At 36.1% G+C, this 27,265-nt stretch overlaps 1 protein-coding gene across 4 annotated transcripts in view; it reads left to right on the forward strand.

Annotated features, from left to right (window-relative positions):
• FHIT (fragile histidine triad diadenosine triphosphatase) overlaps positions 1 to 27,265 on the forward strand; it is a 1,470,686-nt gene that overhangs the window by 657,451 nt on the left and 785,970 nt on the right. For all 4 annotated transcript variants that reach the window (XM_081072404.1, XM_081072407.1, XM_081072405.1 and 1 more), the window contains one exon: positions 14,296 to 14,415. In XM_081072404.1, the coding sequence (XP_080928530.1) occupies positions 14,313 to 14,415 (103 nt within the window). In that variant the 5' untranslated portion in view covers positions 14,296 to 14,312. The remainder of the gene's footprint in view (positions 1 to 14,295; positions 14,416 to 27,265) is intronic.

Here is a 27,265-nt window from a genome sequence, read left to right on the forward strand (position 1 = left end):
AAACTACAATTACTTTTGCACCAACCTAATTGAAGAAGTCAGCAGATGGGTGGTCTTGGATTCAAGGCCTTGAATTTAGACGTTATCTTCAAGTGGGTTTTCCAAATGCAATGGAACAGTATTGAAGAAAGATCTTTGTCATACAGTTCTAAACCTGTACCCTTACTAGATCTTACCACCTGTAGCAGATTTAGCAGTAACAGATTTTATCATCGTGTAATTATCTTCTCAATAGCACAGTTAGAAATTGCTGAATATACTAGAACACTTAAAATAGAAGTACATCCATCTATAGATTATGAGTGACATGTAGCTACAATTGACACTGTAATTAGCCTTACTATTCCATTTTAGCAAAAATCTGTGAGTGGCATTGCTTTGCCACAAAAAATGCAGACGTTTCACATTAGTCAAAAAAAATGGTGGAGTCATTTTTCTTGTATGCAGAGGTAATATTTATTGTCTTGCATTCGTTTTTGTTGGGAGCTTTAATCTGTTCAATGTTAATGTTTAAAATATAACACATTATGGGTAATTTTGCTTGGGATTTCATTTTTTTAAAGCATACCATATGCCTTCAATAAGAAATATAAGTAAAAGGTTTCTGGTGTATCTTAATCTTGAGAGAGCACTGAGAAAGGGTTGCTACCATGTGGTTTCTACTTCTGGAAGACCACAGTTGATTTAGATGTACCGTACAAGCTTTTGGCACCAGTTCTGAGTTGATGTTCCCACATAGCTCTGCAGCCCATGCAGATGAACTCCTATGAATCTTTTATTGCTCTGTAAAGAGTGTAGTATAATTGGGAATGTAGCAGAAAATTTGGTTACTACAAAAGGACACATGATATTAGGATGATATTTCAACCTGTAATTCTCTTCCTTAAGTATTGTTTTAATATCATAACCTGTAAGTTCCCCCCTGCTATTGCAGCCTATCTGAAGATATGGTGTGGGTTATTTTTACTGCTACAATGAATCTCAGCCTCCATAGATTGAGAAGTCAATGCCATGCTTTGTCTTTCAGTTTAGAAGTCTTCATTTTTTTATTCAGCCTTCTGTCTTTGCAACCTGAGTGGGTTATCTACAAAGACAGACTTGATTTTCGAAGTGGCTCTAGGCTTTAATGCTGGTGTTTTAGATCTTTACTACTTGAGGTTGGGTTTGACAGCAAACATTTTTTTTAATGAGATAAGTAATTTTAATTACATTTTTGCACATAGGGTGCTATGTGTACTACTCAAGGTCAGGTTGAAGTGTAAAACACGTAGAACTCAGTCACTCTTTCCCTATATCTTTCTTTACTAGATGAACGGAATTTTAGGACTGTAAGTATACAGACACACACACACACACACACACACACACACACACACACGGGCTCTTTTTAAAGAATAGGTCTCCAGTAGATCATTTGAAGAAGGGGGTTGCCAGTTCACATTACCCAAGGATACTTAAAAATAATCATTTTATGTAGCTTGGTAGAAAATAGGTCATGGTAGAAAGTAAAAGTATGCAAAGAAGACAATAGAATGGATTCCAAACCTATTTTCTCAGTAAAAAATGATCATTAATTCCCAGATTTCCTCTAAGTAGCTGTACATACACAAATGATTTAAAAATGTTTTATATGTGGATTCACTATTCTTTGACAATAAATGGCTGTCATATTTACATCGTATAGGGCGATATACATGTTATAATTATATAAATATAAGGCTTTTTACTATAATTATGTAAATAGAAGTCGATGTATATGATGAAGTTATGTTTTCCTTATCTGTATTTCATTCTTTCGTTGAATGCATCAGCTACAAAGCAGATGTCATTATTGGGGGGTAGTGTGGTGGCAAGAATGTAATAGGTCCAAAGCTGTCTGGTGCAATGCAGGAAGTAGGCGTAAATACTTGTCAGGAAGTTGTCCATGAGCAGTCAGGAGAAAGGGGTTCTTGGCCCTTACCTCACATTAGAAGTACCATGGGAACTCCTGCAAAGAAAAATATAAGCCCCCAAAATACCCTGGGCCCAAGTCTCAGTTGGACCAATTAAAATAAAATATTTGGGAGTGTGCTGTTGGTAAGGATGTTGAGAAATTTAAACCTTCATTCATTGATGGTGGGAATGTAAAATGGTAGACTTGCTAAGGAAAATCGTTTGGTAGTCCCTCAAAAAGTTAAATATGGAGTCTCCATGTGACCCAGCAATTCTGTTCCTAGACTCAAGAGAACTGAAAACATATGTCCACACAGAAACTTGTACCTGAATGTTCATAGCAGCACTATCCATAATAGCCAAAAAGTGGAAAAAACCCAAATGTCCATCAACGAATAAATGGATAAAAAAAATGTATACATACAATGAGATATTATTCAGCCTTTAAAAGGAATGAGGTACTGATACCTGCTACAATATGAATGAACCTTGGAAACATTATGCTAAGTGAAAGAAAACAGATACAAAAGGCCATATATTATATGATTCCATTTGTATTAAATGTCCAGAATAGGCAAATCCACAGAGACAGAAAATAGATTAATGATTGCCAGAGCTGCAAGGAGCGGGGAGTGTGTAATAACTGCTAATGGATATGGGGTTTCTTTTTACAATCACAAAAATGTTCTGGAATTAGGTATCGTGTTTCCCCCAAAATAAGACCTAGCCGGACCATCAGTTCTAATGTGTCTTTTGGAGCAAAAATTAACATAAGACCCTAATTATTATATTTATTATATTATATATTATATTATATTATATTAATCATATAATATCATATTTATTATATTATACTGGGTCTTACATTAATTTTTGCTCCAAAAGATGTATTAGAACTGATGGTCCGGCTAGGTCTTATTTTCGGTAGTGGTCATAATTGCACAATTTTGTGAATATACTAAAAACCAGTGAAATACACATTTTAAAAGGGTGAATTTTATAGTATGTAAATTGTATCTTTAAACTGTATTTTTTTTAAAAAATCTTAGAAAAAAGTATATGGGACATAGGGACTTTTATATTTTTAAGCTTCTGAGATGATTTTACAATGGTGAAGATCATTTTTAAAAATGAAATTTGAAAACGGAACACTCTGTAGCTTAAATGTTTGTGATGTAAGTGTGTGTATGTCTCCAGCTATCTATTTATGTACCTTGATTGTTTTTGAAGTCGTCAGTACAAATTTTGAGAGCCTGGACAGCTAAAAGTACATTGTTTCCTCAGTTAGATGACAGGTCATGTTTTTCTGTTAAGGTTAGTTAGTGTTGGGATCCATTAGCCAGCAGCTTTTCAAGTTCATATACATTTTTGATTAACATTTGAGCACCCAGTTTTTAAATGAAGTGAATTGAAATAGAAACATATTTACCAGTTGGTAGAAGTATCTGGAGTTTGTATTTGCAGTATAGTTTCTTCTGCTGACTCCCAAAGAGGGTCATGTCTTCTAGAGTTGGTCTAGATTACCGCCATTTGTGAAGTCACCTCTAATATGAAGGCATTAGCAATCACCTAATGGTAATGCAGTGCCAAGTATATGGTTTTGCTTGTTTTTTATCTAAGAATTCTACACCATTTATATAAAAGCATGATTTGAAACAACTTACCAGTATTAACTTGTGTTAACTGCCAATTGACAATTGTTTATTGAATAAAATCTGGCATTACTTTTTGGCAGGGTAAAATCGTAATAATAATATGATGAACTAGCCTCATCAAAGACTTTATGTGTGTCCTTGAAAAGAAAGGGCTGTTAATACCCATTTCGCAGGCTGATCCTACAGCTGTGTTCTTAACCTCATTATCTCAGAGGTTCTGCTGGAATCAGGCTAGGATGGAGCTCTAAATCTCTTAGAAAGCTCCCAAGATTTTAATTGGAACTAGTGCTCAAACGTTTTGTTTGTTTGTTTTACTTCTTAAACTTTCATGTGCTTATTGACACAGAAGGGATCTTATTAAAATACAGATTGATGCAGTAGATTTGGGCTGGAGCGTGGGAATCTGCATTTCCGACAACTCTCAGGTAATGTAGACATTGATGACCAGCAGACCACATTTTGAATGGCCGGCTTACTCTGCTGCTTGTGGAAATAATGCAGACATTTTGTCCCAAAGAAATCATTGGCTGTAGAAGGTGGAGACGTTTCCTGAATGTCTGTTGGTTAAGGATTTCGCAGCCTCATGAGTATGGCCTGTTAGGTGCATTTGCTGAAGTTTTGAGTTTCTTGAACTTTAATTGGTTGGTTTTGAAGGGTCCGCACATTCTCAGAAAGGAGTTTATGTTTTGTGTTCTCCGTTTGATGAAATGCTTTAGAAATAATTGACATACACATATATTCTGAAACACCAGTTGATCATCAGATAACAGAGTACCATCATGTGATTTGGGCACCAAGACATCCCCGAAAGTGACAGGTATCTTTAATTACGTGTCTCAGAGTGGCGTCCCTGAAATCTTAAATTCCCAACTTTAAGAAATCCATACATAGTATCCCGTGTAAATAATATTTTCTAAACGACACCCTCTAAGAGCAGAGTGAATTTGAGTAAGTCACTTGACTTGCTAGATACTCGACAGTTTTCAAATGAGAAGACTGGATCTCTGAAGTCCTTTTCTGCTAAAAAAAAATTCTAGAGGTTTGTTTGTTTGTTTGTTTTTGTTTTTGTGCATTGGGGAACAAGGGTAGAAGCATATGGCTATTATGTTAGGTGGATAATAACATTTGAAAACAAACCAGGAAGAAACCTGATTCACTCTGGAGTGAGCTGTTGTCATCTCCTGTTGTCAGTGGTCGGGTAACACATTTTGGGGCATTGGTTTTTGTGGCCCTTGAACCTTATTCCTTTACAAGTTAGATTGCCCATCTAGTCTTACCAGAAAAATGACTGATCAAATCCACTGAGTTACAAAATTAAATGTGGATAGTGGAAATCTTTTTATTACTTCCTTTCTGTTCACTAAATTTTGAAGACAAAGTTCTAAAAATAATATGATGCTACTAGCTGGTGAGAATTACAGGATATAGAGAGGTAGAGAGAGGTTATACAAATAATTTCCATAACTGACAAGGTGGAAAATGGAAACTTGAAGTCACATATTTTTAGTTCAAAATAAAATAAGTTATTATTAAGGAACACACACAAATATAATCAATTGGCTAAAAATGTAAGACTTTGCTTTTCATTAATATATTTAAGTTCTGTTGTTTGGTTATAAAGAGATCTATGTGAACCGTAGTCACTTCCTGGAATGAACCTAGTTCCTTCGATTTCTGTCTTAGCCACGGCCCATTAATAAATAGGTCTGAAGGCCTAAACCTTAGACTGAGGTCGCTAACCTAGTACGTGGTTCTTTGGCTGTGACAAGCCATCACCTCCAGATTATTAAGAAACAGGGATCCCAGGAGATAATTTTTTTTTTCTGAGAATTCAAAAGAATATTGGTACACCCAGCCTTCTTGTTTGGCAAAGAAGATTCAGCATTTTATTTTAGCTCAAAATAAAATTGCTTTTTGCCATTTTCATGTGAGAGGAAAGTATTTTTTATTTATCTCAGCCTGGCAGACAGTTTCAGATCCTGGAGATGCAGGGCTGCTGCCATCACACAATGCTGGTTCTTAAACTTTTCTCTCCTTTTGTTCCCTATATAGTTCCTGGAGTATTTTGCTTCTCCATTGAAATTAAAACTTGAGGAAGTATATCTGCTGGCAGCACAGATAGGCAGAATTTTACTACCGTTAAAGAAGAAGCAAAATTGGATTTGACCAAAGACATATACTAATATTGCCATTTTGGGGTGCCAATGTCATGTGACAAACATAAATGTGCTTTACATATGCTATCATCCACTGTTTTCGGATGAGATATCTGAGAGTGCGAAGTTCAGAGAATCACTGCAGATTAGGGAGTGGCAGAGCCAAGACTCAAATGCATATGCTTTGAACTCCCATTTCAGTTCTTCATGCTTCCTCTCAACAAAGGGGTGGTTTGTGAGTTGTGTGGACATATCCAAAAGGAAAGAATAATGACCAGGTCAGGTGGCCATCAATACTTCTCATTGTTGGCAGGCCAAACTCATGAGAAGAAATGTAATAGAATTACATGAGCTAATTGGCAAGAGTATTATATGGGAAGGAGAGAAATGAGAAGAAGGGTAGCCTTGGGTAGAGGAGAAATGGGAAATAAACCTAAATTGTAACACTAAGTACTAGCGTAGTGGATGGATGAATATCAGAATGAATATAATCAGCATTTAGATGGATTGAGGCTATCTTCCCAAAAGGCATCTCAAAGAAATAAAAGTATGAGAAGACTAAGAAAAGAATTAAGAGAGAGAAAATTAATAGAAATGTTAGATAGCACCCCTGAAAGGCAGGGTAGTAAACTGGGGCCAGGGAATACTTGAAGACATACTGGCCAGGAATAGAAAGAATGCAATGAAAACTGAAGACCTCATATGAAAAAGGTTCATGGGCCACCAAGCAGGAGGAGTCAGGAAAATAGGCTGTAGTGTGTTGAATAATGTCCCCACCAAAAGGAACATCAGAACTCAACCTTATTTGAAAAATAGGATCTTTGCAGATGTAATTAGTTAAGATGAGGTAATACTGCATTAGAGTGGGTCCTAAGTCCCATTATATGTGTCTTCATAAGAAGAGATGACACACAAAGAACATGGTCATGTCAAGATGGAGGCAGAGATTGGAATGGTGCATCTATAAACTGAGGAATGCCAAGTATATCTGTCAACTACGAGAAGCTAGGAAATGGCCAGGATGAATTCTGCCCCAGAGCTGTCAGAGGGAGCATGGCCCCACCAACACCTTGATTTCAGTCTTCTGGTCTCCAGAACTGTGAGAAAATAAATTTGTTGCTTGAAGCCAGCCAGTTTGTAATAATTTGCTTCTGCAGCCCTCAGAAACGAATGCATAGACCCTCTAACAATTTTGAGATAAGAACTAGAACATCCTCCAGCGAACAGGAATCTGATTGTCATTGGACATTTTTCCATAGCAACACCAGGATGTGAGAGGGCAAAGGAATAATAGTTTCAAAGTATTGCAACAGCAGATTTAAGCTTAGGATTTTATGTCTATAAAAAGTCCTAAGCTTAGAACTTTATTACTATATTTAAGTGGGAGGGTAAAGAAAAATATCACATATAAAATCTCAGTTTGCCACATATATATAGACCCTCTCTGGAAGTAACATTAGAGAACACATTATAGAAAACAAAAAAATCCCAGAAGAAGAAATGAAATGTGGAAAATAAGAACAAGTAGAGAATTTAATGATTTTTGTATAGAAAAGCAATGACAACTTTAGTTTATAGAAGTGTGAAAAGGTGGATAATCAGAAAATTGTACACTAAAAATAATTTGAAATGCTGTATTAAATATACAAATATTCATTTAAAAGCATAGGTGAGATTTGAAAAAAGGAGGGGGGAGCAAACAACAAAGAAGCTAAAATTCAAAAGAAGTAACGCCGAGCCCATTGATGCCTAGTGTGAGGGGCATGTATGTAGACCTTTTTCAATAAGATAAATGAAAAATATGATTGCTGGAATAAACAGCAGTGTACAGAAAACTACACCTCCCCCCCTGCCGGGGATATCTATATTTGAAATTATAACACAATATTGTTTCAACGTATCAGAAACTAGATAGGGGAGATGGGGGATGAGATCTGAAAGAGATTCAAGTTGGTAATAATATGCTAAAGACATAGATATTGGTTTGTTTTTAGATATTGATGGGGACATTGAGCATTAATATGGATTGTAATAAGATAATAACCACTATTGAAATAAAAGTAGAATGAGTAATTTCTTGCCCCCAGGAAAAAAGTTGATCTAGCCAGTAGAAGTAGAGAGGAGAAAAAAGTGAAACAAAAAGGTGAAATATGTTCAAAATAAGCTCAAACAATAATTGGCATAAATGTATGGGGATTAAGTTAATCAAGACAAACTGTTCAATAGATAGAAAATGAAATGCTCTGATACGTTGTTTATGAAAACCATTTAAAAGGACACAGGTTGAAGATAAGGGGATGGAAAAAGTTCTACTTGTCAGACACAAACAAAAAAAAAGGGGGAACAATAGATCAAGAGAGTAAAATGAGCAGGAATGTATATATATGCAATAGTATAGAAAGCGTAATTTTTGCCATTTGCCATTGATTAAGCAATTGTAGTTATAAATCTAACCATCTTTTCAGAAGCTGATGCAACCACGAGACTAAAAGCAGGCAGAGAAAGATTTGGATAACAATGAATTTGCTTTACCAGGTATACAGAACTTCTCAAAAATAAATGCAGAATATATCTTATTTTGGGGGCATGTGGATTATGCACATACTTCATCTTTTAATGGATCAGGAAGGAAGATTAAAAATCTAAAAAAAAAAAAATCAACACTTTAGAGGTTCTTTTCTATAACGACAGTGCTTTAAAAACAGTCATCACTGACAGAAAGATAGCAAAACATTCCCTATGTTTGAAATGAAAAGACGTACTATGAAATAACCCTTAGGTTAAACAGGAAATGATAACAAGAATAGCAAAATTTTAAAGCTGACTGATAAATGCACAGTACGTCAAAATTTGAGAAAGAGAGCTAAATGGAATGCTTTGAAGGCAGTATGTAGCTTTTGTTACCCAAGAGAAAAATAGAAAGTCTGAAACCCCATCAGCTCAAGGTTTGACTCAAGTAATTAGAAAACAAGTAATTAAAACTCCAGTAATAGAGGGAAATAAATATAAGTTCAGAAAATAAGCAACAAAGATCATTAATAAAAGCAAAGAACCAAAAATGGTTCTTTGAGTAGCTTACTATGTTAAATATAATTCTTCTTTAAAAATTAAATTTATTGGGGTGACATTGGTTAATAAAATTATATAGGTTTCAAGTGTACAATTCTATAATACATCATCTAGATATTGCATTTGGTGCTCACCACCCAAAGTCATCTCATTTCATTACCATATATTTAACCCTCTTTACCCTTACCTGTAAATCTTGGAAGACTGATGAAGAAAAATATATTCACGTTAATAATAAAATAACAAGATAAACAAAATATAAAATAGGTAAAATAAATAATTATGGATTACATTTTAATTTATTGAAAGAATATGATGAATTTTTACCAATAAAGATGAAAATTTAGGTGAAAGGGATATATGCCTAAAAAATTGATGCAAGAAAAAAGCTTTATTCAGGAACTATTAAATAAATTGTAATGATTATCAAAACTTAATCCTCCCTGCAATATAAAAAGAGGACCAAGCAGTTTGACAAATGAGTTCTATTTAACTCTCAAGAGACAGAAAAATCCTTGTTTATAAAACTTCTTATAGAACAGAGAAAAAAGGCCAATGTATTAAGTTTCATTTTGAAAACAAAAACCAGAGAAAAAAAATATTGGCCAACTTTATTATGACATTGAAAAACACTAAGAATTCAAATCTAGCAGTGTATTACAAAATAATACATTGTGACCAAGTTGAATCATAAAAGTGAAAGGATGTTTTCAGTGTTTAAAAAAAATTGTTACTGTAATCTACTACATTAATGGAAAAGAAGAAGAAATTGTATAATCAATGATAAAGAAAAGGCATTTAACAATGATTTTTAAGTGGAACGAACCCTTAGCAAACTTGGAACAGGGACATTTTTTAGCTTGATAAAGGCTTTCCACTAAAAACCTATGTCAGACATCATTTTTAATGGAAAAAAAAAAAGCCAAAAAACTAAACTCATTCCTTTTAAGTGTGGAAACAAGACAAGAACGCTTCTGTTACTTTTCAACATTACCAGATCCCTGACCAATGCAGTAAAAGAAACCAACAAAAGGAGAATTGAAATGAGAAATGTATTGTCACTATTTGTAAGTAAAATCATGTACGTTCAACCCTTGAACAGCATAGGTTTGAACTGCACAGATGTACCTTCACACACACTTTGTTTTCAATAAACATGCAGTTGGCTTTCTGTACCCCTGGGTTTCATATCCATGGTTGGGAATAGGCAGATGTGGAAAGCCAACTTATTCATGATGTTTGACTGTGTGGGGATTAGTACACCCAACCCTTGTGTTGTTCAAAGGTCAACTATATAGAGAAAACCAAAGAGAATCAGCAGACACTATTAGCAGCTATACAGGAGTTCAGCTAGGTTGCCAACTTATAAGAGCAACATATAAAAATCAATAGCTTTCCACTGTATTGGGAGTAACCAATTGTAAACTATGATGATAATAAGATACCACTTATAATAGTGGCATTAACTAAAAGCTATCTAAGAAAGAATTTATTAAACAAATAAGGGAAATTTAAAACCCTATTACAAGAGTTTTATTAAGGTATTATAGAATGTAAATGCAGCATTCATAAACGGATTGATTGAATGTTGTGAAGATGTCATATTTCTTCCATTAAAATTTAAATTGAGTATAATTCCAATTAACATCTAAGCAAGATATATATTTTTTTGAGGGACAGAGTTGAATCTAAAATTTATATAGGAGAATAAATAAAAAAAGGATTCTTTCTTTACAAGGCATAAAAATTGTACAGCACGACTTAGCAAACTATAGCCCACAAGCCAAATCCACATTGTGGCCTGTACTTACAAATAAAGTTTTATTGGGACATAGCCACAATCATTAATTTACGTATTGTCTATGGCTGCATTCATGTTGCCATGACACAGTTGGGTAGTTACAGCAGACTGAGTGGTCCACTGAATCTGTGCTTTCAGAGAAAAAATTTAGTGGCTCCTGTTCTCCAGCATCTGGCATAGAATCCGAATATAATAAACTCCATATAATAAACTCTTATGTATAAATGGGAATTTTGTTGATCATTCCCAGCAACTGGTGCTAGGAAAATTGGTTCACAAAAGGAGAAAAACAAAATTATTTCTGTATGTGATACCATAAACAAAACTCCAAGTGGATTAAATATCTAGCAGTTAAGAATGAAAATATAAATCTGATAGATGAAAATTGAAGAACATATTTTTGTAACCTTATGGTATAGGAGAGTTTGTTATAAGATTTAAAGAACACAAACCATAACAAGAAAATTGATGAATTCGTCAAAATGGATGCCTTTTGTTTCGTGGAGGGTATGATAGAAAAAGTAACAGATGGTGAATATATAATTGTCATGTTTAATAGACCGGGATCAGTATTTAGAATACACAAGGGACTTTGGAAAAATCAGAAAATAGAAGAAAGGAAACGAATACAAAAGAGGGCAAAATATTAAGTGGCAATTTATAGAGGGGAATGTAGGCACATGTACACCACAGTGGAGACGAGGAAATTACAATGAAGAGATGCTGTTTTCCTTGTCTCTCATACCAGGAAAAGCCAGGAAATCAAATGTTCTCAAGTGCTGGCAAGGATGTGGGGAAACAGACGTCTGTGTGTATTCCTCTGGGAACGCAAACTGGTACATATGTGTTACAAAATTTGTGTGTATAACCTAAAACCCAGTAATGGGATTCTAGCATAGATACTCAAAGAAATATATGTATGGATGGTCATCATAGTATGATTTGTGGTAAAAGGTTGGAGACAAGGTAGCTCTTTAGCTCTAGAAGGATAAGGAAAAATCACAGAGGAGTACAGTGAGAGAGAGTAAGCCATGAGAAAGAGTGAATTACATCTGTATATAGCAAAATGAATGTCTCTAAAATGATGTTGAGAGAAAAAGGCAGAATGAGATGTAGAGCATGATACAATTTCTGTAGGTTTCAAAATCACATACAAGATCCCTATATATTTTCAACATATAAAATACATATAAAAACTCAATGAAGATTATAAATGCAACATTAATCATGAAAAAGCGAAGCCCTGTATGAGCAGAGGAAGGAGTGGGGGGAGGGCATAGAGGATGAAGGGTAATTGATGATAAGAAAAACGAAAACCAAAGGAGCCTCTCATGAACACGTAATAGTGGCCCATCAAGCAGAGCTGATGCTTATGGCAAGGCAGTACAGTTATCCTTCAGAGGAAACAAACTGCAGGAACAATGCTCCTTCCTGCATGGGGTGTTCATCCAGTGTCATCAGGCATGGGTCTCTCCCGTGGCTCTGCTGTGCTCAGTGTTGGCTCTGATATCAGGCAGACTCTTTTTAGTGTAACTTCCAGCTGTTTCAGGTTGATGTCCTACCAGTTTGGCCACTTAGCAGAAAGAAAGAAAGCCCTTTCCCCACAGTATTAGCGTGACCCTCTCATGGATATTTCTCCCTTTGAATGGCTCACATTTTGTCCTGTGTCCACTCCTGAACCAATCATGTGACAGAGGACTAAGAATGCCTGGGTCACTTTCCCATCCCTAGAACCAGTAGTAGGAACAACCCCCCCCCCGCCCCCATACACACATAGAATATGGTGATGTATTACCCAAAGGAAAATCAGGAGGGTTGGTGTGGCCAGACTATACAAAGTAGAGGCCGGGGAGTCAAAAAACCACAGATAGCTGCAAGTGACTTGAATCAATGCTTGATTTGTAGAATTTTTTGTAGAATAATTGCAATGAATTGCCATGTTCATTCCAGAAAAAAAAAACTAGGGAAAATGATTAAAGTTTAACTCCAAAGATCTGAAGCTCTGCCACTCACATTAAACTTATTTTGTGTGGCCCCATGGTGTAAATCTGTGAAAAATACTGGGGGTTCCAAAAAAAAAATGTACACATGTAACTTGTATTCATCTATTGTTATCAGTATACATATATTGAGTATTACAATTTTAATAGTTTTTTTTTTCCTTTCTTAAAATGTGTATACATTTTTTTGGCATCCGCTATAGATGAACTTTATATGAAGGGCAACTATGTAGTTGCTGGAGTCGACTGTCTTAGAAGGAATGGATAGTGAACTTTCTATCTCTGGGTATATTCAAGAACAGGCTAGCCAGCTACTTGGCAAGCATTCTGTAAAAAAGGACCCAAGGGTTGGGAGAATAGTGGCCTTGGTCGTTGATTCTGAATCATCTGCACAGCTCATTAAAGCATAGATTGCTGGGCACTTCTCCCAGTTTCTGGTTTGGTAGGTCTGAAGTAGGATGTGGTAATTTGCATTTGTAATAAGTTCCCAGGTGGTGCTGATGCTGTGGGTCCAGGGGAACACCTTGAGAACCACTGGGTTGGATGACTTTCAACATCCTTACCATCCTTTATTTTTATGACATAGTTATAAATGTTCTAGAAACTAGTAGTTGTAGCAGATACAAAGCAAACCTACCATCTTATTTCTTTGAACTAGACATGTGTTAGGTTCTGGCTTCGCAGGTGCTTCTATCTTTTGTGTCACTGAGAACATTACAATCATTAAACACATTTATTGGTGTGCTTTATAAAATAGTCAGTCATTTTCTGACGTCATCCTTTTTCGTAATCCTGTTTCTGTTTTCCCATGGGTTGATTGGTCTTCATCAGTTTTGTAGTAGGGTTCTTCCTGAATTAGAAAAATGAAGTGGTTTCCCAAGGAGGGTATGTCTTAGTCATTCAGAAGGTAACTTCATCATATATAATCATCTGACAGAAAATCGTTCCTTAGTACCCTAGACGTCAGGTGCCTATCTCGCTTTACCTCCCCCCATGCCCTGCCGCCATGGCTTTCACCAAAAAAGAGGATATGAAACACTTCATATACCTTGCTGCATCCTGGCTGTCTGCCAACCAAGAACTAACTATTCTAATCTTGACCTATATTTTGCCTCTTCCTTTTTTTCCCCCCCTCTTTTTTTTCTCTTTAATTTTAGAAATTTTACTATAATAGTTCTCTGGGAGTGCTCATATATTTCTGTAGGCAAGTTCAAAGAGTGTACATTTTCCAAATTGCTTTTGTATGAACAAAGATAAAACCTTTTGAGAAAAGCATTTAAGAATTAGGTGGTTTAGAGTTAAAGCTTACCAATTAAAAAATTTAGCCTAGCAAAGATGATGAAAAGGATGGGTAAAAATAAAAGTACCTAGTAGATTTGGGTTAAGGTGGTAACCTGAAGTGCAGAGGGATTTAAGAAGACTGTTTTGCTATCCGTGTGTAAGCTTTGACTTTAAACCACCAAGTCCAATCAGGGCAACCCTGGTAGGGATAATGGAGTATTTTAGTAGGACTTACCCAGTATGCATCCTGTGGACCTTAAATGGGAAACAGCTGAAATGATGTCTTCTTCTCAACGAAGAATCTGTAGTAATGGAATTAGCTTTCTTTAAAGTGATATATGGTCTGAGTTTCTCATTTGAATTTTACAAATGCTCATTTCCTAAATCGTCTTCTCTTTCAGACTTCTCCTGTGAGGAAATGTCATTCAGATTCGGCCAACATCTTATCAAGCCCTCTGTGGTGTTTCTCAAGACAGAGCTGTCCTTTGCCCTCGTGAACAGGAAGCCTGTGGTACCAGGACGTATCCTTTTGCTTTAAAGAAGAAAAATAAAAAGACTCAATGAATACAGGATTGGCCTCCAATGTCTGTCCCAAAAGGTGAACAAAGAATCCACTTTTCTCCCTCTTTCGAGAAACCAGGTAAGTTGTTACATTTATTCTGAATCCAGTTGGTGGCACCAGAAATATGCTTGATCAGTGATGCGGAACTTCTGAAAAGAGTTGCCTAGCAACCGTGGCTGAGGAGGTGAGTTTTTGCTTGACCTTTTCACCATGGTAGCTCTGTAAATAAATAGGTGCTTCTAACATGGTCCCAATAAAAATTATGGGCACTTTGTTTTCACTTATCAATTGTGAATTTTAATATTATGGCAAGGTAGAGATTGGGTGGCACTTTTGTGATGAAGGCATGATTACATGAAGATTTGAGACTCACTTGGTTTCTTTACCTCTTGGAGATGATTCAAGCTAGGACTTTTAATTAAATTCACATACATAAATATGCTTAAAATATTTTTTTCATGTTAGGGTCTGACATAGCATTTTCTCTTGGAAAACATCCCAGCTTCTAGATCATTGTCTAGTGTCGTTTGGGGTAGAGTTGTTTTATTTCCTTCTGATCATCGAGTTGTAGTCTTTCTTTCTGTTGACTCCAGTAGGAGCTTTATTCTTTGCAGTGGGCATAGCAGAATCGGTGAAATGCTCTGAAGAGAATTTTTATGTGGTTGAAAGTATCACGGATGACTGTGTGCATATGACTTTTGTACTGACTCTTTAGAATTTTTTTCTCTTTCCCCCAGCTTAATTTACTATGCAGAGTGCAACTAAGCATAAAATTTCATATTTTAAGATAACAACCATTTTCCACACTGAGACATGATTTTACTTTGAAATACATTTCTAGTAATTCTAAATCTACAAATATGTCAATTTTTTTTTAGAGTAAGTTACATTTTTTTTCAGTGGGAATTTTCAGAGTGCTTGAGGATTTTATGAATAATCTTTCTTGGCCATATAACTGGTGCATTGAAAAAAAAAATACAAACAAGAAAACACACCAAAAGATAATTGTGATTTTTATGATTGATTCCCAAATTCCTTGAATTGAAATTCTAACTAAATTAATTTTGTAAGTTAATAAAACTAATGCTCAAAGCTATAAACTAGTAAATGATATGTAAATTTTTCTTGATAATATTTAACTTTAAAATTTTTAAAATAGCCTAAATTATAAATACTCAATATAGAAAATTTTATTCTTTTGTTTATTATTTTGTTTAGTAAAAAAATGAAAAATAGAATGATTTAGAAATGCCTATAAAATAGAACAATTTTAAGTTGTATACCAGTTTAATATTGCATTCTTCTCCAAGACCTGAAGTTCTTGAAATAACAGAAACGTTTCATTTTGCTGCAAATTTGTGGTGTGTTTTCCCTTTGAGGATTTTTTTTTCTTAAGTGAAATGTCTGAGAATCCCAGTGTCAAAACAACATAATTTAAATGCCATCTCTCTTTGGGTGCCAGCTTTAATTGACATCTATCAAGGAACACAGGGGACCTGGGATAAAAATGTGAATTTAGATGAACAAGTGTTAATTCCTTGGACTGAGAAAATGTGAGATTGTAGAGTTGCACTCCTTTTTTAATGGTTAATAATAGAATGAACTTTGCATTGTGAATTTTTTTACTTAGATCTTGAGAGTAAGAAACATGAGCTTTCACTGTCTTTTTAACCAACTCTGAAAGTATGAGGTATAAGACCTGAATCATATATGTTTTTGAACTTAAGAAAACTTGAGATGTCTGCTTCTAGGGCAATGTCTATACTGAATAGTGAGCAAGTAGTGAATGATGACTAGCTTTCTTCCAGGTGGCACTGGAATTGCCATTTTGGAAATGAGTTCTGGTCATTTCCACGTCTTTGTTCTGGTCAGTGACCATATCTTTGAGTGAATACCAAGGACACAGGGAACATTGTATTACAATTATCAAACCTCAGTTTGTTTGGAAAGTAGCAAGAGGGACCTAGCCCTTTCTGAGGATGAGAACAGTGAAAACCGGAACACTTTTATAATCAGTACACTTTGTAAGGCTGTTTCACGTCTACTGTGTTTAACGTGGTCTCAGGGCTAGTAGATAATGTATTCATATAATCTTTTTTATATAATGATTTTGTAACTTTTTGTTTTACTTTATCTTTGTAAACTCTGTTAACTGACAACTGTGAGAAGAATCTTAATAAGTTACTTATTTGCTTGCAGAAAGGGATATTCTTTTGTCCTGTGATTTGGGAATTGAAGTTATGGATAACTCTGTCCACTAACATTTCATAAAAATAAATGGTGAGATGTTTGCAGTTGGCTTTCGACTTTCCCCAGTGTTCAATTCTGCCTGCCTTCATTTAGCCCTTTGGGTAGGTCATCTAATTTTTTTGCACACTCCCTGTGTCTGGACTTCTCCAATCCAGCCTACATCTCATTCTAAACCACAGCTCTGATCATATCCCTCTTTCATTCCTTTGCTTGCAAACAACTAATGAAACCAATGAATCTTTCTTTTCTGTTTTCTTCTCGTCTCTTTTTTCTCTTCTCTTCTCTTCTCTTCTCTTCTCTTCTCTTCTCTTCTCTTCTCTTCTCTTCTCTTCTCTTCTCTCTCTATCTTTCTCTTTTTTTTGAAGATAAAGTCCAAACTCCTTAGCATAGTTTAAAAAAGTTTCATTGTCTTGACTCAACCCTTCCCAGCTCTTCCCTAAATGGGTGCTGTGTTTCCATTACCATGCTTTCCCTGCAAAATAAAAATACAAAAATATTTAAAGCCTCTTCACTTGCAATCCTTTCCATCCTTTTCATTTCAACTAAAGTTCTTTGATACCTGTCCTGCCTTTTTAGGAAATAAATACTCTGTCCTTCTTGTGACACTTGGCTAGTTAGTCACATGTCGATGCCTTCAATAATTTCTTAGTGAGCGCCTACTCTGCTCCATGCACTACGCCAATCATTTACCCCAGTCTGCTTCGTGTCACAACCATGTGCATTCCTGTTTATCTTGGTCCCGAGTCATTAGTTTCTGGGAAGGAGTGAGGGAAAGACCTGCTCTTGCACATCTTTTTTTCCTTAGCATCCAAAAGTGCTTCGCTGACTGAATTTAAAGTGAATCTGTAAACTTCAGGATATATGGATCTTTGCAGTAAATGGGGCAATAGGGTCTGCTGAAATCCTGCCTTTTGAGTATTCCCATACACAAAGCCTAGTCTTGTCACCATTTTATTCCTGATCTTTTGGTAGCATGTTCAGGCTGCATTTTCCCAACTTCCCTTCATGCTTTGTCTTTTACAATCCTGTTTACATTTCTGTGTTATGAGTGTACCAAGTTAAGTCTTAAAGCAGTGACTGAATTGATGGCAGATGGGAAAAGATTATTTTTCGTTTGGGGATTTTTTAAAATTTTATTGGTAATTTGTTGGTGGACAAGTCTGTATTTTAAAGCATCTTAAAGCAAGTCTGTATTGGCATCTTTATGTGAACCAGAGAAGTTTGTTTTATATTTTTGATGATTTCTTTTTAAAAAGAGTATTTAGGTGGTCTTTGAGGAAAGTGTCATTCATGAGAGACTTGTAAATGTTGTCTCTGACCTTGCACCCTATCTTGACATTTTGCTCCCCATCTGTCAACCTTTTTTTTTTTTTCTTACGACTTTGCTCATTGAGTTTTTCATACCTTCCTTCCAGAGGAGGAAATGAACTGTCAGATCAGGGGCCGAAGATACGCTTTTTAAAGTGAGACTATTTGCTTCATTCTCCAAAGAGCCACTTCAGCCCCTCCTTGTCCCCACCTACAGCAAACACTTCTTTTCGTTGCAGTGTTTCAAGCCAATTGAATAGGCTTTGGCCTCCGTGGTGCAACACTCTAGAAAAATATGTCAAAATGTCTTTAATCCATTAATTTCTCATTCCCGGGCAATGCTTTTCAAACTGTATTGGTGAGAAAACCGAAACATTTCAGAGATTGCATCTTTAGAATTCTGCAGTGAACATTTCCTTCGTGTACTTCAGGGCAGCCCAGCTATTGTCTATGGCTTAAGTAAATCTGAACCATTATGGTGAAAACTCTGCCCACCCCCTCCCCTTGCCTTGTTTGTGTCTACCTCTCATCTTGAGTTGAGTATGAAAAATGAATTTGAACATTAGCGGAATCCATTTGGGGGCTGGGGCTTTTATTGTAAATAAAATTATTCATTTGTTATGTCCTGTTGTTTTCAGCAGACAGTATATTGATCTTTGGGTTGCTATTCAGAATGGCATAAGGAGCTCTAACATAAGGGGCATGCGGCAACATTTGTGGACGGGTTGACTGTGGTGTGTAATGACAGAGACCAACCTTGCTGGCTAGCCATACTTTATTATACAAATCATTTGTCAATAGTTTATTGAATCAGTTATTAAAAAGAGCAGATTTTTCCAAACAGGAGCATTGCACGCAGAATGTTATCGGCCAAACAATGTTAGGATGATGCATTGAGGAAAGGCTTACAAAGTATATTTGTGAAGAATTAGACTGGGTAACTTAAAGGACGTTTCTGCTGATGTATTAGAAACAAAAGTTTGGTACGTTAGAAATTGTGCTCTAAGGTCCAACTTCAATAGATAAAAAAGAAAACTCTGGTAAATGCTTTTAAAAACAAACCGTTACCTGCCCAAACAAGCAATGTTTATTTATTTTTTCTTTTTTCAGACCTCTGCCATGTTGAGTCCTCCTGAAATAAATGAGCAAAGAATAAAAATAGCTTCATTACTAACAGTGGTTTTTACAGAAGCGCTATATGCTGTAAGATGCTGTAAGATGCTGTAGATAAAAGTGCCCTTTTAATCCTTCCGTAAAAATCAGAAATATTCGTCATTTCCTGAGTAGGTTGTAATCTTGTGAATTTCTTTAATTGTTCAGGAAACAGCAGTTATTAGTGATTTGATGATTTTTCAGTTCTCAAGTTTCTTTTTAAGCCTTCCTGTGCAAATAAAATGAGCGCAAGCACTCTTTTAATATCTTTATTACTAAAGATAGTTTTTTTGCTCTTGAGATTTCCCTACGCACGTCAGTTTTTTTTCACCCTGTGCATGCCTGTTGTATATTCGCTAGCTTACGACACTTTTGGAGAGATGTTCAGAGACGAGCTTGCTGCCCTTTGTCCTGAGCTGTAATGGGACAAGTAGGTCTTCTTGCGGTCCTACTTTTCTTGACTTTACCTGGCAGATTATTGCATCCAAAAGATCTGCATGGAGCCATGATTGCTCAGTTAGCACGTTCCTGTTCCTTATCCTGTTTCTATGGGAAAGGTTTCCATGTAAATGCGCACCTACCTTTGGGTTAGTAGAGTACATTGCAGCCAGCTAGAGCCAGTTGTTGATGGCATTAGTCAGCAAGAACTAAGGAAGTTCTTGAATGCTTTTATCATTCACTACGTTGATTGACATCTTTTCATCAGTGTCTAAAACCTGCCACATAGGATCCTGCCAACCCTCATTGTAAGACAAATCTGTGTGTCCTTCGTCATCTGTGGAATTGTCACAGAGAGCAAATCCATTTTGTCCCAAACCCCAGCTCTTCTGTTAGCAGTGAGCTCACAGTGTTGAGAAGGCTTCTGAGCCAGCGTGCAGGGTCCGCAGGCAGTAACTGTCATGGGTATCCAAGGAGAAAAGGGAGGCTTTCTTGCCAGGCTCCAATTCTCCCAAGTTTGTTTTTTGTTTCTGGAGCTGAGACTGGCATCTTTATTTTTATTATAGACAGATTGATGGATTGTTGGCACCTGACACTGAAGGAATTAATAGATGCTTTCTATGTGTGCAAGGAGCCTTTGAAATTGGATGGAAAAATGTGTGGATTTTATCCACTTTACCTTGCCCCCTTCAAATAAAGGTGACTCACCCATGAAACAGTGTGCCTGAGCCATGTGCATGGTGGTCTTTACATCTCATGTAGGCTACTTCCTGCTAACTGCTCTTTCTCCCTGGCTCCTCGCTGCCTGCTGGCAGCTGAGGATATGCATGTGATAGCTTTGTGCTTCACTTGGCTCCCGTGCCTTCTTACTTCATTTTGACTGTTTTTCCTTGACCTTGACCTCTTCTCCATAGTAGGATTTACCTTCTAGCTTCAGGCCCTTCTGTGAATGGGCTGAGATGGACTGGCCTAACCCTGGAGGGAAATCCAGCTGGCTTTTTGATCGGAGTTTTTACGGTATTCCTACACTCTCTCAGAATTGCACAAAGCCTATGGAATCACTTTCACAACCAAAGAAAGATACCTTTACAGTCTGCTGATCTATACAGAATATAGTTTTGTTAGGATGTGTGTGAGTGTGGGGAGGGAGGGGAATGATATTAGGCGTGCTCTCGCTCCAGCTCTAGCGAATGTTAGACTGATAATTACATGTATTAAACTAACATTTGGAATATTTCTTATATTAATTGCAAAAATGAATATCCTATAACATGGAAAGCCATTCCCCATTTCTATTTATTCCTATGTGAAACTTTCCTCAGAATTTTAAAATGTCATGGTTAACAATTACTAAACTCTTTTCATTATATTCTTGGCATAGTTTTGACCTGCTTTCCAGGAAAGTCATCAGATTGTGAGGAATAGGAAAAGGCTGGTCATGCTGTTGCCAGCCATGCACTTGTAACAGAACATAATTAGAAGTAATGAATGGAATAATACATCATTATTCAAAGAAATGTCATGTAATTAACTCAAATAATACAAAATATATCCTAATTTCCATTTGGAATGAAAATAGATTTGTTGGAACATCAGTAGGCAGTTCATGTTTATCCTATATTTTCCTACACATATCAAAACTGTTAAAATCTATTGAATGAATATATATGGATTTTCTACAACGCAACCAGTCAAGATGGCTTTCTTTTGCTAATAGAGCCTCATGTATATTCCTAATTCATTATATGTACATATTTTGTATATAGGTTCAACTCTTAGAATTAGCATAATTAATTTATATTTATGGCAAATTAATGATCTAATTTACTTGCTTAGCTCCTACATCCTTCCTCAAACTAATTGACTGAAAAAAATAACTACTGTAAATTTGCAAATAGCTCTTGGGCACAGATCCTAAACTGGCCATATTCTAAGAATGGAGTGAGCAGCATTTCAGCGCAGTAAGTACAGAAGTATTTCAGTGTTTTAATCCCAGAAATGGATGTGGCAGAGGATACAGTCTCAATAACAGCACTGGTTTTAAAGAGATGAAGACTGGTAGGAAGGATCCGCCATAAATCCTTGGGCACAAACCTGCTATTTGTTGTGTTCTTCAATATCATTGAGTCTGGCTGTACAGTAGATTCTCCAATGAATTAAAAACAACAGAAACCTTCCTTTCTTTCTAATGGCCATCTTTCTCACAGTGAAGGGGCAGCTGCAACACCCATTTAGGGGAAAGCTTACGTGTAGCAGGAGGAGACAGAGGCCATGTTTTGTGTCTGTTTTTTCCAAGTGTGTATATGTGAGGTGGGGGTGAAAAGTGTATATATGCTCATACAACCAATATATTGTATGAGCAATACAATATATGCTCATATTAAAAGTGTTTTATAAATTAATTAAACTAATGTTTTATGATGGGCAGTGCATTGTTGGAGTCATATTTTTGTGTTGTGTCCCCTGACCAATGAGCAGTTGAAATGGGAAAGCTGAGTCACAGGCCAGTGGTGGGCCTAATTCATGGGAGTCAAGACTTCACCTAAAACTCTTGATCCTCATTCCATTGTCCTTTCACTACTGTAATTGCCATCCCATGTGCAGCAAACCTTTTTGTACCATTGGTTATGTGTTCTGAAGACTTATTTTCCCTCGAGTCTTAAACCTTTCCCATTACTCCTACTTCCCAGAACTATAGTATTGTAAGTCTGTACTCTGCCATTCATATTTTTCATTGATATTTTGGTGGGTTTGTTGTGTTGTCATGATCGTCATTATTATTTAAGAATAGGATTGACCTTGGTAACTTCTGAAAGTCAATAAGGTTTTAGCCTGACTCTCTGAACCTGTGTGTGTGGGGGGCTAGGCAGTTTAGCTTGGCTAGCAGCATACTTTGCTCCAAGGTGAAATAAGTCTAGGAGCAAATTCATCTGCCTCTCTAATTTTTCTCTTTTTTAACAGGTTTTGAAATAGCTGTAGTTCTCAAGAGCTTTTTTCATCTTCGAGATTTATTTCTAGTTCTTCAAGAGATTTGTTGGAACTAAGAATTATCTGTTGAGTGCTGTTTACTTTAACAGTAAACTATGATCCCCTTCCATTTACCAAAGATGATTGCTTTAAAAGTTATTAAATAAGATATGTCAAGATAAAATAAATCAGAAGAAATTACATTAGAATCTTTTGGAGTGATTCTCATGCAGACATCCAGAATACCTGTTAGTATTTTCTATTCTGAATGAACCCCTAGAAGCTTGTTCTCATGGAACTATGTTTGCAATAATGTAATTGAAATTAAAAAGTGGAACAAACATTCAGTGGGACTTTTAATATTGTCCTGGAACAAGAACAGCTAGGATCGAAACAGAAAAGATGCCAACATTTCTGGAGAAATACCCATATGTGAGAGATACCACACTCATTTTACTAAGAAGCAGTGGCAGAACCAGACCCACCACATTGCACCACACCTCCATGCTCCCAAACTATGTGAAGGGCAGAGTTGTTGAGGAGAAAGATGGACAGTTGGAATGAAGAGTGCTGAGAGGCATCCCTTATTCCTCTTTTTGATTATTCCTACTGCCCTGAAAATCATGTGGTAGGTTGCTCAGAGTTCCAAGTGGGATGATTTCAACAAAGGATGCTGGCATCTCTTTTCCCGGCTTGATGCTGGATGAGCTTTGAGACCTGCAGGCTAGGTAGGCTCTGTTATCAGAGGGGAGCATGGTACAGTACCTGCATCTTAGGAGAACTTCCTACTCGCTCTGTAGAGTTTGATTACACACTAGCACAGACCACTGCTTGCTTCTCATTTGCAAATTTCTGAATGCAGGGTGGGATGGGGGAGGCGTTTAGAATGGCCTTTAGTAGCAAGGCAAGCAGCTACTAAGGAGGAATGTTTCTAGGAAAAAGATGGGAACAACTTTTCTACCCCATCCTAACTTTCTGTAGCCTATGGAGGAAACACACAACCGCCACAGCAGGTCCCTTAGTTCCTGTAAAGGCCCATGAATAGTCAGGTGTCCCAAGGCTGCTCAGGTAGACATTGGCTCAACTGAGGCACTGGCCTATCCAGAAAGCAGGGGGTCACGGACTACTTGTGGAGTTATAAATAGCGACATAATTATCTTTTAGTGGATCTTCAGAAACATTTAGAGTGAGGGTGAAGCTTGAATACCTTTCTAGAAATAACATATCTATCAAAATCTAAACTATGCAGAGACCACCATATTTGCAGAGGGCCACAGCAGATGGAACTGGAGCTAGACCACGTATACCTGCTTTTCATCTGCTGACAACCAGTTTCCTAAGACCACTCTGCCTCTCACACCAGAGTAGTTCAGCCTCAGGTTGGGGAGAATATGATAGAGAGCTCTAAGTGGTCAAGGCTGCATCTTTAGTCTGTGCCAGATAGGACCTGAAATTTGTATCTGCTTCAACATTATATTAGCTTCAAGTATACAGTATAATGATTCAGTATTTGCATATACTGCAAAATGATCACCACAATAAGTCTACTTAACATCTGTCACAATAATTACAGATTTTTTGTCTTGTGATGAGAATTTGTAACATTTACTCTCTTAGCAACTTTAAAATATGCAATATAGTATTATTACATATAGCTGTCATGCTGAAATACTCATGAAATATTTTATAACTGGAAGTTTTACCTTTTGACTTCCTTTACCCATTTCTTGCATCTCTTCCTCCACCCCCAAGCCCCCAATCCAAACCCTGCCACTGGCAAGTGCTCCATCTGTTCTCTGTATCTATGAGCTTATTTCTTGTTTTGTTTTGTTTTTCAGATTACACATAAATAAGATCCTATGGTATTTGTATTTCTCTGTTTAATTTATTTCACTTAACAAACTGCCCTCAAGGTATGTTTATGTTGTCACAAATGGCAAGATTTCATTCTTTTTATGGCTGAATAATACTCCATATATATAAACAACACATTTTCTTTATTCATCTGTCAGTGGACACTTAGGTTGTTTCCATATCTTGGCTATTGTAAATAATGCTGCAATGAATGTGAGGGTGCAGATATTTTTTTGAGTTAGTGTTTTTATTTTCTTGGGATAAATACTCAAAAGTAGAATTGCTGGATCATATGGTAGTTCTAGTTTTAATTTTTTGAGGAACCTCCATACTGTTTCCACAGTGGCTACACCAATTTTATTCCCACCACCAGTGGACAAGGGTTCCCTTTTCTCCACATCACTGCCAACACTTATATCTTGTCTAGTTGACAATAGCCATTCTAACAGTTGTGTGGTTTTGATTTGCATTTTCCTTATGATTAGTGATGCTGAGCATTTTTTTTTACGTACACTTGGGCCATCTGTATGTCTTCTCTGGAAAAATGTCTATTCAGATCCTCCACCAATTTTTTTAGTCAGATTGTTTCTGGGTTTTTTGCCAATGAGTAATATGAGTTCTTTACATATTTTGGTTGTTAACCTCTTATTGATATATGATTTACAAATGTATTTTCCTATTCAGTTGATAGTCTTTCCATTTTGTTGATTTTGCAGTACAGAAACTTTTTAGTTTGATGTCATTCCACTTGTTTGTTTTAGCTTTTGTTGCCTATGCTTTGGTGTCAAGTCCAAAAAATCATCACCAAGACCAAAGTCAAGGAGCTTATTGTCTATGTTTTCTTCTAGGAGTTTTATGGCTTTGAGTTTATTTCTGGGCTCTTTACTCTGTCCCTGTGATTTATGTGTCTGTTTTTTTAATGCAAATACCGTACTGTTTTCATTACTCTAGCCTTGTAATATAGTTTAAAATCAGGGAACATGATGCCTCCAGTTCTGTTCTTCTTTTTTCAAGATTGCTTTGGCTACTTCCAGGTCTTTTTTAGTTCCATACAAATTTTAAGATGGTTTGTTCTATTTCTGTGGAAAAAAAATGACATTTGAAGTTTGATAGGGATTGCATTGAATCTGTAGATTGCTTTGGACGGTATGGATATTTTAACAATATTAATTCTCCCAATCCATGAGTACAGATTATATTTCCATTTATTTGTGTCTTCTTTAATTTCTTTCTTCAGTATCTTATAATTTTAGTGTGTAGGTCTTTTGCCTCCATGATTAAATTTATTCCTAGGTATTTTACTCTTTTTGATGCAATTATACATGGGATTGTTTTCTTAATTTCTCTTTCTGAGAGTTTGTTATTAATGTAAAGAAATACAAGATTTCTGTATACTGACTTTGTATCCTGCAACTTTGCTGAATTTATTTATTAACAGGATTATTTTTGTGTGGCCCCTAGGGCTTTCTATATTGTAGTATCAATGTCATTTGCAAATAATGACAGTTTTGCTTCTTCTTTTCTAATTTGGATGAATTTCTTTCCTCTCTCTCTCTCTCTCTCTCTCTCTCTCTCTCTCTCTCTCTCTCTCTTTCTCTCTTTCTCTCTCTCTCGCCAAATGCTTCTTTCTTTCTTGCCTGATTACTCTGGCTGGGATTTCCAATACTATGTTTAATAAAAGTGGCAAGAGTGGGCATCATTATCTTGTTCCTGATCTTGAGGAAAAGCTTTTAGCTTTCATTGTTAAGTAAGTTGAGTGGGCTTGTCGTGTGTAGATTTATTACGTTGAAGTATGTTTCTTCTATACCCAGTTTGTTGAGAGTTTTTATCCTAAGTGGATGGTGAATTTTGTCAAATGCTTTTTCTGTGTCTATTGAGATGATCATATGATTTTTATCCCTCATTTTGTAAATGTGCTGTATCACACCGATTGATTTGCAGATGTTGAACCATCCTTGCATCTCTGGAATAGATTCCACTTGGTTTATAATCCTTTTGATGTATTGTTGAATTCGTTTGATAATATTTTGTGGAGAATCTTTGCATCTATGTTTGTCAGGATCATTGGCTTATAATTTTCTTTCTTTCTGGTGTCCTTGTGTGGTTTTTACTATCAGGGTAGGGCTGGCCTTGTAAAATAAGTTTGGATGTGTTACCTCCTCTTCTATATTTTTGAAGAGTTTGAGAAGGATTGGTATTCTTTGAGCATTTGGTAAACTTATCAGTGAAGTCGTTTGGTCCTGGATTTTTGTTTGTAGGGAGGTTTTTAATTACTGATTCAACCTCTTTATTAGTAATTGGCCTGTTCAGATTTTCTATTTCTGGAGATATTTTTAATTATGAAAAGTGAATGCAAGGTTACAGATTTTGCCCAAGATGTTATTAGGGGTCTCTGAAGGGATTCAGCATAGCATGATTAGGAAAGTGATAGCAAATAATACAACTGAATACAAGAATACAAGAAGCACGTCTTCACCCACTGAATTGAGATTCTTCAATCACTGTTTATGCAAGCAAAGTGATGACATAAATCCTGGAGAAAAAGTTAGTTTGTCACTCAATACCATGTTAGATAGCAGTGTGTAACTTGTTGATTGCTTTAATTCTTAGGAACAGAATCTTGGATATAGTAGCTAATTGATAAATATTTATGAGATAAATTTAACTTTTGTTCCAAACAGAGTGGTTAGGTATAGGGAGTTTTATTTATTTATTCAGTAGGTGTTTTTTGAAGGCCTACTATATGCCAGGTTCTTCTCATCTCCTTTTCCAATTCTAATCTAAATTTGGCATACTCTTAAGCTGAAAAATACCAATCTAAGGGTTGATTGCTATTGGAC

This window comes from Rhinolophus hipposideros, assembly GCF_964194185.1.
Source record: "Rhinolophus hipposideros genome assembly, chromosome: 14".
NCBI lineage: Eukaryota > Metazoa > Chordata > Mammalia > Chiroptera > Rhinolophidae > Rhinolophus > Rhinolophus hipposideros.